General features: G+C 39.0%; 1 protein-coding gene across 1 annotated transcript; it reads right to left on the bottom strand.

Moving 5' to 3' along the window:
* Window positions 1-1,242: 1,242 nt before the first annotated feature.
* LOC124134699 (26S proteasome non-ATPase regulatory subunit 6-like) lies at window positions 1,243-11,710 on the bottom strand. The gene is made up of 8 exons (XM_046499724.2): window positions 11,540-11,710; window positions 10,795-11,000; window positions 9,985-10,130; window positions 8,368-8,587; window positions 6,046-6,154; window positions 3,805-3,973; window positions 2,159-2,264; window positions 1,243-1,459 (listed from the first exon to the last, which is right to left on the bottom strand). Exons 1-8 carry the CDS (start codon window positions 11,682-11,684, stop codon window positions 1,391-1,393), a joined length of 1,170 nt encoding a protein of 389 aa, XP_046355680.1. The 5' UTR covers window positions 11,685-11,710; the 3' UTR covers window positions 1,243-1,390.
* Window positions 11,711-11,953: the final 243 nt, after the last annotated feature.

Raw genomic sequence — 11,953 nt, forward strand, 5'->3', positions numbered from 1 at the left:
CGCCAAGATGGTCGTAACTCCCATATTTTAACAGGCTTCGTAGCGCTAAGGTGACTTTATGGTACTGGACCATGGAACACAAGGAAACATGGACGGTCCGTAAAAAAATACATATTTTCGCCTCAACTAGGTTAAAAAGTGAAACATTGGGTTCAAACACATGAACTATTGGGTCAGGTGACAGGCATAATAAACCAAACTGCCTGCCCACGTGTTCCTCGCGTCAGGTGAGATGAGGTAAAATGGGTTTTAAGGTCGAGTGCAAGAGTATTGTACTTCTACGTGTTATTAGCCCACTATACAGCATTCCGGAGTTGTAACATAGAACCCAACTCAGACACAATGTAAGGGCTCCGAGCCGGACAGTCTTTTAATGTCTTTTGATATGACGCAACTGGGGATCGAGCCACCGACCTTCCACTGTCTGGACAGACGCTCTTTCCACGAGACCACAGAGGCGGCCCTATTTAGTCAGCTCTCAGGAGCAGGGGATACTGGGAATAGATTCTTCTTGGATAGTCTTTAAGATAACTGCAACATATCTGGCAAAGGAGATGCTGGGTGTTCACAGTAATCCTGGAGAGGGGATAAAAGTCACCATTCATGCCTTTGGCTGGATTAAGGTATCACAGGTAGTCATCATGAGCTCATTCAGCAAGATTACATATACTACTCAAAAGAAGTTACACGACATGTTAACTATAGTAATATGGAAGAATTGGGCGGTCCTTAACTTCTTTTGAATACGAGGGCTGGTCAAACTGTTCTGAGCCCAACAATTGTGAAAGTGTTATATTTCAACATAATCTCCTGCGTTTCAATAAGCTTCTCATATCAATAGTGAAGCTTTTCAATTCCAGTAAGGAAGAAGTTTTCTGAAGCCACCCTGAAAAAACCCATTCATGACAGCTTTTCTCTGAAGTAAAGAACTTGATGGCTGCTCGGTACAGCTCTGTTCCATTTCTGTGTCCATTTGGACCTGTCACCTTCAAGTGGCTGTCACTAATATACAAACGGCCTCAACTGACCAAATACACTTGCAATGAACTACTCAAACAATGTACTATATTGACTTAGTCACCTTGGTTATGGCCCACAGTTGAAAGTTAGTCAGGCTTAGAACATTTTTACCAGCTCTCATATTACAGGTGCACAAGAATGAACAACAACACCCCCCCCCCCGCCCCCCCCCCCAAATGCTCCTTGTTTCTTAAAAATAAAAGAAATAAAACATTTACAGAATTGACTGTGAGATGCCTTTAATACACCTTGAAACAAAGAATGCATACATTTCGACATACTGACATGAAGTAAGCACGGAGTGTATTCATGATTATAAATATGACGGTGTGATGATGTTGACTTATGTACAAGTAACTTGATCCAAGCACTAGATGTTGATCACTCGACTCAGCTTCTGGACTCTGTTCAACAGGATGTCGCCTTGCTTGATGGTTGCCTGAAATGAGTGAGTGAGTGAATGAAATTCATCCAACACATCGCCAGCAATATTACTGACACATCAAAGCCTGTACTTAATCGATTTTTTGGTCTGGAAAACCAGTGTTTGACAGTAAAGGAAATAGGCTGTCCTGTAGACAAAACCTCTTGGCGTGTTAGAAATTAACAAATGTTAAGATATTCGTGAATTTAAATACACACTGATATACTGATTGACCAAGGGATGTAACGGCAGCCTTTTCAATCATGTCAATCAGAAAAGGAAGCGAGTGATTGAGTTGTTTTGTTTACAGTTTACTTTTAACAGTAATCCAGTTATATCACGGCATGTCAGCTTGATGTGGGAGGAAAACCCGAAGTGATGCAGGTCAAAGACAGTTACCACTTTGATGAAACCCACAAGCACAGGTAGTGCTTTCAAACCAAGAAACCTAAGCAAGGCGAACCTGGATTTGCACCTACAATCAAAGGTTCCTGGCAGAGCCCAAGGGAAGCAACTATGCACTGCCATCACAAGCTGATAAACAAGAAGTAACCTTGTTTTGACAAGCAACAGCACAACTTGCTGACATGTCACAAGAAAACCTCAAACCATTTTAATTTGATGTAAGTTTACACTGATGTATAATCCACATACATTGCATGAGGTACAGAGAAGTCACAAATTGTTATGTATGAAGTAAGAGGAATTTCTTACCTGGTACTGCCAGTTTTTACTGTCTGGCCTGTTGGTCTCAACAATCCCTCCTACTTTGTCAATCTTACAGTGAAGACGTCCGGCTGCTATGAAGCGTGCCAACTCCCTGTCAACACAATCACCACAATTACAGACTAGCTGACACAGACATCACTTCATGCAACTAAAAGATTAACTACACCCCTACAAATTAAGAGGAATTTTTATTCAAGAAATACAATGAAGACTTATTTCAAACAGGAATTCTATTCCAAAAGGAGTGTCAATAGGTAGGCAAGATCAGGGCTCATAGATCGTGTTTTCAAAATGTGTGATTACTTTACTCTCTACACAGAACATTCATGTCTTGACAATATACCAGCATTAGAAATTGGCACTAGTCCTGTAGTCCTTGCCAAACTGTCCAATAGTTAAGGTATCATAAGGACTAGAAGAAACTTGCCATTTTTAAGGGTTTTGCTATATGTTATCATTATAAGGACTAGTGGACTAAAAATGTTAGTTTCTACCTCTGTATACATGGTATACATGATATGATCTGATAGATAAACCATATGAAAACCAGAAAGCATAATTTCCCTTCATCCATCAGACTTTACTACTGGCCTCATAACAGATAAATTTTTGTTATGATTTCTTTCCATAACAAGAAAACAGCATTATCACTATCTGCCGCAATGGGGCACATTAGATTTAGAATCTTGTTTGCTCATATAGCAGTGAATATAAACTATAACAAAGAGTTTTGTAAAGCCTTAAGAAGAGATAGGCACTAAGGCCGCTTATGTCATCAGAAAATTAATACACACATAGGGCCCCTTCTCTGTATAAACATAACTCAGTCTTGATAAGTATCTCTAAACCAACTTCAGTAGTTTCTGAGAAAACTTGTCCCCATTGCACGCGCTATGCACTAAGTTACATAATATGGATCAAGGGCCATAATTCTGTAAAAACATAACTTACAGGACCAATTTTCGAAATCAGTCTTGACTGGTATCTCGTAGATAAGTATGCAAACTTTTCATTCAAGTAACTTTGGTAGTTTCTGAGAAAACTTGCCCCCATTTCACACAATATGCACTAAGTTGAAAAGCAAGGAATAAGGGCCATAACTCTGTAAAACAATAATTAACGGTAACAATTTTCAAACTCAGTCTTGACGAGAATCTATCTTATCTTATTAGATAAGCATGCAGTTTCTGAGAAAACTTGTCCCCATATTTACATTGTCTGGTCTCAGACCTAACAGACTAGTGGCTGTGTCTATTTCTGTATGTACTATTATTAGCTTGGCACACCAGACCAAACCAACATTTACATGACTTCTTCGAGGGGAATTTAGAAGTTTTTTGGCGCGTTGAACAAGGCCAAGTTCTTATGGACTAGCAACTTCTTTATTGCAGTTGAGAGGATGTTTCAGTGTAGATTCTAAACACCTGTATGAACATGGTCACATGCTTTATCACCTGCTTGTTAAAGGTGTTAGAATTTACACTGGATTGCTGCCTCAGTTGCATAAAGAATTTGGTAATCCCTAAAAAACTTGTGCTTTATTTAGTAGATTTGGGCTTCAGAACTGAAATTGCAGACCGCTATACACTTCATGACCACGATGACAAGACTATATATCCAAACATGTGTACCTGTCCATGAAGTCTACTGTGACCCCGAAAGCATCAGCCATGTAGTCTAGAGTGAGACTGCGGTACGACTCAAGGAGCTGAGCATAGGCCATGATCCTCATCTCTCTCACGTAGTAGCGGAAGTGGGGACACAGGTACCGGTCACTCTTCATGATTTCTTCAACAGCAGCTGAAAATATCCAAATACATTGTTATTATGGCCTGATGTTTTGAGAAAGGGTGAGTGAGAGAGTGTGAGTGAGTGAGTGAGTATGGTTTTACGCCGCTTTTAGCAATATTCCAGCAATATCACGGCGGGGGACACCACAAATGGGCTTCACACATTGTACCCATGACGGGAATCGAACCCGGGTCTTCGGCGTGACGAGCGAACGCTTTAACCACTAGGCTACCCGACCGCCCCCGTGAGAGAGTGTGAGTGGGCGAGTGAGTAAGAGGGTGAGTGAGTGAGTGTGAGACATCTTCCTGAGGCAAGGGAGTTACCTGACTATGAAAGTCCAGTTTCCTCCCTTGCCGACTAGGCTGGAAATATCATTGGGTATACTTCTGGGTAGTTATCTTTACCATACAATATGATTATCATGAAAATAATACAGATTATCTCACTTGGCAAGTTTCAGTGTGTGACAATATAAGCCCTTATAACCAGGTGACATGTTAATAGTTCTAGAGTACTGCTGTGCATGAAGAAAAATGGCAAGTGGTCCTACACATTGATACACTGTGCTGTATTGCCACAAAGTATCCTCATTTAGATACAAACTGCTGAATAAAGACAGCCTACTGTGACATGAAAGTTCTGCTTTTAACAATACATGTACCTAGATCAGCCATGTATAGTGAAACAATTAATCACAATGGGACCGTTTTCCAGCAAAATAATCGGATAATCAGGATTAACATAATACACAATAATGTCCCTTTGTATTCATACAGACATTCCCCATTGTTTGTAAGGCAGGGTTTTTAAGTGGGTTTACAAACTGGCATCAGAATATTGAAACAGGCAGGATATCATTCAACAAAATTAACAAGAACAGCCATGGATTGACGACACATTGCTGATGCGGCTACAAAGATTATTCACTCACTATCACTCACAATTAACAAGACGTGAGTTGTGAGTAAACCATCATGCATAACAAGAACAGCCATGGATAGACGACACATTGCTGATGCGGCTACAAAGATTATTCACTCACTATCACTCACAATTAACAAGACGTGAGTAAACCATCATGCATAACAAGAACAGCCATGGATAGACGACACATTGCTGATGCGGCTACAAAGATTATTCACTCATTATCACTCACAATTAACAAGACGTGAGTTGTGAGTAAACCATCATGCATAACAAGAACAGCCATGGATAGACGACACATTGCTGATGCGGCTACAAAGATTATTCACTCACTATCACTCACAATTAACAAGACGTGAGTAAACCATCATGCATAACAAGAACAGCCATGGATAGACGACACATTGCTGATGCGGCTACAAAGATTATTCACTCACTATCACTCACAATTAACAAGACGTGGGTTGTGAGTAAACCATCATGCATAACAAGAACAGCCATGGATAGACGACACATTGCTGATGCGGCTACAAAGATTATTCACTCATTATCACTCACAATTAACAAGACGTGAGTTGTGAGTAAACCATCATGCATAACAAGAACAGCCATGGATAGACGACACATTGCTGATGCGGCTACAAAGATTATTCACTCACTATCACTCACAATTAACAAGACGTGAGTAAACCATCATGCATAACAAGAACAGCCATGGATAGACGACACATTGCTGATGCGGCTACAAAGATTATTCACTCACTATCACTCACAATTAACAAGACGTGAGTTGTGAGTAAACCATCATGCATAACAAGAACAGCCATGGATAGACGACACATTGCTGATGCGGCTACAAAGATTATTCACTCACTATCACTCACAATTAACAAGACGTGAGTTGTGAGTAAACCATCATGCATAACAAGAACAGCCATGGATAGACGACACATTGCTGATGCGGCTACAAAGATTATTCACTCACTATCACTCACAATTAACAAGACGTGAGTAAACCATCATGCATAACAAGAACAGCCATGGATAGACGACACATTGCTGATGCGGCTACAAAGATTATTCACTCACTATCACTCACAATTAACAAGACGTGAGTTGTGAGTAAACCATCATGCATAACATGAGCTGAACCTTACCCAAAGCCCTGAAAAAATCTCCATAATGGCAGTCGTAGAGGGAGAAGAGGTACGATCTGATGTCGGGCAGACTGTGGAGAACTTCTAAAATCTCAGATCCTTTAACAACCTGCAGAAGAAGTAGCTTCAGTTTAATTTCCACAGAAACATGCAAACTTTAATGTGTTGTTATCAAGTAGTGCTGAGGTAGCTTAGAACTTCAGTTTAAATGTTATCAATATCAGTTATCCATTAATCATAACCGAGTTATCCCAATCAGTGAGTAAGTGAGTATTGTGTTATTATTCAGTGATAAGAAGGTGGCCTGTAAATGATCCAAGTCTTGTCCACACAAACCATTGGCTGATATCACAAACGACCTCTCATCCAGTACAGTTACAATGATTGCCAATTAACCAAGTAGCTAAGCCTGACCACCAAATCTGTTTTAGTTGCTTCTTATGGCAAGCATAGGCTACTTGGGATCAATTCTATCCAGAATCGTGAAGGGACACACTCCGTCGCAGTGGTGACTCAGCATAACACCACTGCCACAGGCAAATTTGCATATCACGTGACTGGACTTTTCTCTTGTTTGTAAACAAACACGCTTTTTCAGAAATCAGTATAGAACGGACTGATGCAAGTATTTGGTATATGCTTTACATATTGTTTTACATAATTATATAAATATACTACCGCAACTGCGACAGTGAGTTGCATGACAATATATATTTATACATAGCTCGCCGTAGGGCTTCGATGACAGCACGTGGAGCCGTACAACCAATGTTAACAAACGATAACTACGCAAAAGCAAGTAGATTTTCACGTTTTAGGATACTTTCTAAATGAACCGTAACCATTCTTCGACATTTGTTTATCACAATGTGAAAGCTTGTCAAAAATGAAACGGATGAAAAGCACATGCTATGTCTTGAATGGACTGTGAAAGATGTGATGAATCGTCACATATACTATACTAGTACTATACTAGCTGGCTGCCGGACGCATGGAACTCTGGGTAGGAGAGTGGTGAAGGGAATGTCCCATCAAAAACAATTCCCCTTCAATCATGAAAATACCCTGACAATAATATTTTCTGACAGTGAAATTATTCATTAAACCGAGTTCGAAACCAAGCATGAAATCAAGGGGTACTTGTCATAACCCTAATGTTCAAAGTTAAAGATTTCAGGTGCTCCCAAAATTTAAATACTATAAACAAACTTAAGGACCCTCATTCCCCACTTAAGTTTAAACATCAAAAGTCCAATCATCTCATCATATTCAATAACATTTTCCCTCCATCAATTAACTATGAATCAAACATAAACACTTCATTCTCTGCATCACAATGATATTAGGGTAACCAAATGTTCTTTCTTAATGTGTGAGTTGGGTGTAACGCCACTTTGAAAAGTATTTTAGTCACATGACGATGTGTCAGCTTGATGTGGGAGAAAGCAGAAGTGATGCAAGTCTTGGACGTTTACCACTTTAGTGAAAGCCACGAGCATGTGTAAGGTGCTGACAAACCTGTAAACATAATTTGGTACGAACCCACGATCACAGGTTTTTGGCGAGCCCATTGGATGCAACTGGACAGCTAATAGCGGTGCCTCAGACTACCGCCCCTGTTCATCCTTAAGCATTCAGGATCAAATTAATATCACGAAGTATACAACTACTGAATGCCAGTTATGAAGGCAAGGAGTTGTCATAATAGTAGTATCTCAATCTCATTGAAATCAGATCTTAGTTCTCGCTATCGCCAAACAAAGATCTGAGGACATCCCATTATGGGTCATGTCAGAACGACCTTTCAAAGCGTTGCTTACCAGATCATGAAAGTGACAGTTGGAATGTGTTTTCTAATCATGCAACCTCGAAAACGTTAACATGGGGTATTCCCAAAGACAGTTACGGCCCGTACGACTGATTCCGTCTAAATTATCGTCTGTCTCTCGCTTCTGTGGGATAAACATCTGAACGGAGGAGGCGTTGCACAGTACGTGGGAAGCACTGCCATACAACCTCAGCCATATATTAGACATTGCGGAATGTTTGTTTGTTCAGTTTTCAAAATTTTAATCGAGAACTGTGTCAGTATATTTTTCAAGCGTAGTCTGAAATAGAAGTCGCCATGTTGAAATGAGTGCCGTACAACTCTAGAAAGCTGCTTTCTAATTGGCTAATGTTGACTTATTGTTTGTCATTTCAGTGGTCAGTCAAAGTTCGCAAAACGTTCTGACGTGACCCGTAATGGGATGTCCTCAGATCTTTGTTTAGCGACAGCTAGAACTTAGATCTGATTTTAATGAGATTGGTAGTATCTTGTACCTTCTCCCTGAGGTCAGGTCTCTCCAAAGCAATCATGCTGCAGAAGACTGTGTAGGTTACAAACATGTGGTAGTCCATCAACTCATAGGACGTGAAGGTTGCTATTGTATCCAGGAACAAGTTGGCTGCATTCTTGAAGTCCCTGATTGACATGTTGTAGATACCACGATACACCTTGAGCCGATTGCGGCGATCCCAGTCACCCCCTTCATCTATCAAACTGAGACAACAGACAATGTTTATGCACAATACTTTGAACAATGTTGAAGTTGTCACATTCAACATTAAAGCGTTAGATGCTTTAACTCAATATCTGACATAAGAAGAAAAATAAATCTTTCAGAGAAAGAAGGGACTGTAGTAAGAATGACATAGCCTATGGTATCATACAATATAGTGAACTATAAACATTGTAAAAGAATATTCTAATCACTTGACAAAGAACCTCACCATGCATGCTGACACAACTACAAAACATACTGATTACTTATGATTGTACCAAAGGCAATAAATATGTTAATATCAGGGCAGCGAGCTAATAATCTAGTCTGGACCAGACATCCTGTAAAATATCCAACTTTATTGGAAAATCATTAATGTGCTCATGGTACATCATGTACATGTGTGTGAATGTCCTGTTACCATGGTTACCACACAATCCTCCATTTCATAATTGTTGTACATGTGTGTGAATGTTCTGTTACCATGGTTACCACACAATCCTCCATTTCATAATTGGTGTACATGTGTGTGAATGTTCTGTTACCTCACAATCCTCCATTTCATAACTGGTATTTTTGTTTGAAAATCATGCCTGCTAAGAACCTAATTCTGCCTCATAATCTCATGTGGGATATTAATATTTTGGAATGTTGTTCTAAATTAGTGATAAACATGTATTAAGGAGGTGTGTGGTTTTAATCTCATTAAAATCAAATCTTAGTTCTCGCTATCGCTAAACAAAGATCTGAGGACATCCCAGTAGGGGTCAAGTCAGAACGCCCTTTCATCCGACCAATCAGAGCTTCGCTTACCAGATCATAAAAGTGATAGTCGGAATGTGATTTCTAATCATGCATCCTCAAAAACTAACACGGGAGTATTCCGAACGATAGTTACGGGTTTAACGACTGAATCCATACAATCTAAACCATCTATTAGTAATTCCAGAATGTTCTTTTCTTCAGGTTTCAAATTTTTAATCGAGAATTTGTCAAAATATGTTTCGAAGCGTAGTCGCCAATTTGAAATTAGTGCCGTAAAGCACGGGAAAGCTGCCTTCTGATTGGTCATTCCATTGGTCAGTCAAAGTTTGGACAAGGTCGGTCTGATGTGACCCGTAATGGGATGTCCTCAGATCTTTGTTTAGCGGCAGTGAGAACTTAGATCTGATTTTAAGACCAGTCCTTGTATCCCCTTAATGCCAAGCACTAGGCAGGGTAACAACAAGTACAATCTTTATCATTTTTTGTTATGACAAGGCTGGGGATCGAACTGACAACCTTCCACTCTTGGTGACAATCTATCCACTAGACCACGTAAATGGTCTCATAAATTCTGATGGAACACATTCAGGTTTATCACAAAATCTAATGTGAAAACAAAATCAAGGATCACCTTTGTGCTTTTTCCAGATTCTTTGTGATGATATCGTGGTCCATGTAGAACAACCCTAGTCTAATGAGATGAAATACAATATCCAGTCTGTAGCCTAGTGTCACTGTCTTCTCATACGTCTTGCGGAATTGGGATAGACATTCATCCTGTAACGTACAAACTAGCTGTAACAACACAGGTACAACATACTGCTTGGTTGTAGAGTAAGGGTAAATTTGCACCTGATAATATGACACATGATCATGAGGATACGCCTACCCATATAACATTGTATAATGATAACATCTGTATCACTGTGTATTGCTCTCTAAAAAGTAATGTACAATGTTTTGCAATAACATCATCAATAATGAACATGGGCTGACATATCTACTTGGGCTAGCATTATCTTACAACACATCACTAAACATGCGAAAACTTCTTGCATGATATACTTTGAACATGTTTAAAATTTGCCTCCATTAACCTGTTATACAAGTTAGACATAAAATCGTTGACAGCACAAACGTAGGGGACAAATAAACATAGTTGTAACAATAACATATGTATTGACCAGCAGTGTCAACAATGGCTTCAAAATTCACTGCCTTTACAAAACTTTGCAAGTCCTGGTTGAAGAATGGTTCGCACTAAAATATTATTATTAATAGCTATGGCATAAACAGATTGACTGTGATCATGAATACTGGTTTCTATTATTGCTGTCACAGGAACCTTAAAATAACCTTGGTAATACAAAAACTGGTAATAATAGTTCAATAAATGTGAACACAAATCTTTCTTAAAAAACATCTGTTAACTATTGACTACCTTATCTCCAATTTTGCTTAAGTATTCAGCCTTCTCCAGCATAAAGTCACGGATCTCTGTCTCGCCAAGATTCTTTTCTGCATCTTCAATAGCCTCATCCAGCTTCTTCAGTTTGTCGGTATTGGCTGCCTTCATTTGTTGAAGGAGCTTGCTGTCTAGGCTCCATCCCAACTCCTTACAAACCTCTTCATAGTATGGGGCCATATCTGAACAACAGAAATACTATTAATGCAAATAGCTGGTAAATATGTTGACTATGTAAACAGGCTTCAAAAATAGATTGCCAGAATACATTAAGCAGATGATACAGTTCTTTGTAAAACATAAAATATAACATGCCTTTACAAATGAAACTACAAGTCAAATTACCTTTCAGAAGTTTACTATCATCATGATAATACAATGACAATAATTGTATAACTAATCAAACTTATTGGGTTTACCCAGGCTTATAATAATAAAAGCGATATTTTTTCAAGTTTCATAAATTCGTAACTTGTTTTCAATCGGCGTTCTTACAAACTACGTTTTATATTGCTTAGGATAAAAAATTACTTTGCTGAACCAGACTCTATCAGACACTCGTAGAAGAATCATTTATAAAGACGTGATGTCCATTTCAAAATATATATAAAGGACAATAAAGCTCCCACGATTTTATGGTACAATCTCTTTCAGTCTTCATAATGTGCGCACCATGAACATGACACATCAAAATTGAAGGTGCAAAATATGATCAACTCACTATCTGTCTTGATAGCTTCGAGCAATTTGTTCTGTATACTCTTATCATGTTTATGTTTATCCGATCCCAACAAAAACTTTAACTGTGCTAGCTCTAAATTTGGGTTTTTAGGTAAACCCTGCTCTTCTAAATTTTCGGCCGGCATTTTGATGAAGGAAGTGACGTCACGAAATGGATACGAGCTGAATACATTTTACATTAAAATACATCTCCATTATTATCCATGTACTGGTCAATCGGTTTTGTTATTTTGACTGGAGATTGCGTTATTACATTTTATCCGTTCAGAATCGGAAACCGATGCTATTATTAACAAATGAAATGAATCTATTTTCACCGTTGCGACACGGAAAATATGTGTACTATTTTCCCTTCAACAAGTAACGATAATCTGTAGTGAATAGGCGTATTCTA

Source organism: Haliotis rufescens, unplaced genomic scaffold (assembly GCF_023055435.1).
Source record: "Haliotis rufescens isolate VD_foot unplaced genomic scaffold, xgHalRufe1.0.p SCAF_16, whole genome shotgun sequence".
NCBI classification, from domain to species: domain Eukaryota; kingdom Metazoa; phylum Mollusca; class Gastropoda; order Lepetellida; family Haliotidae; genus Haliotis; species Haliotis rufescens.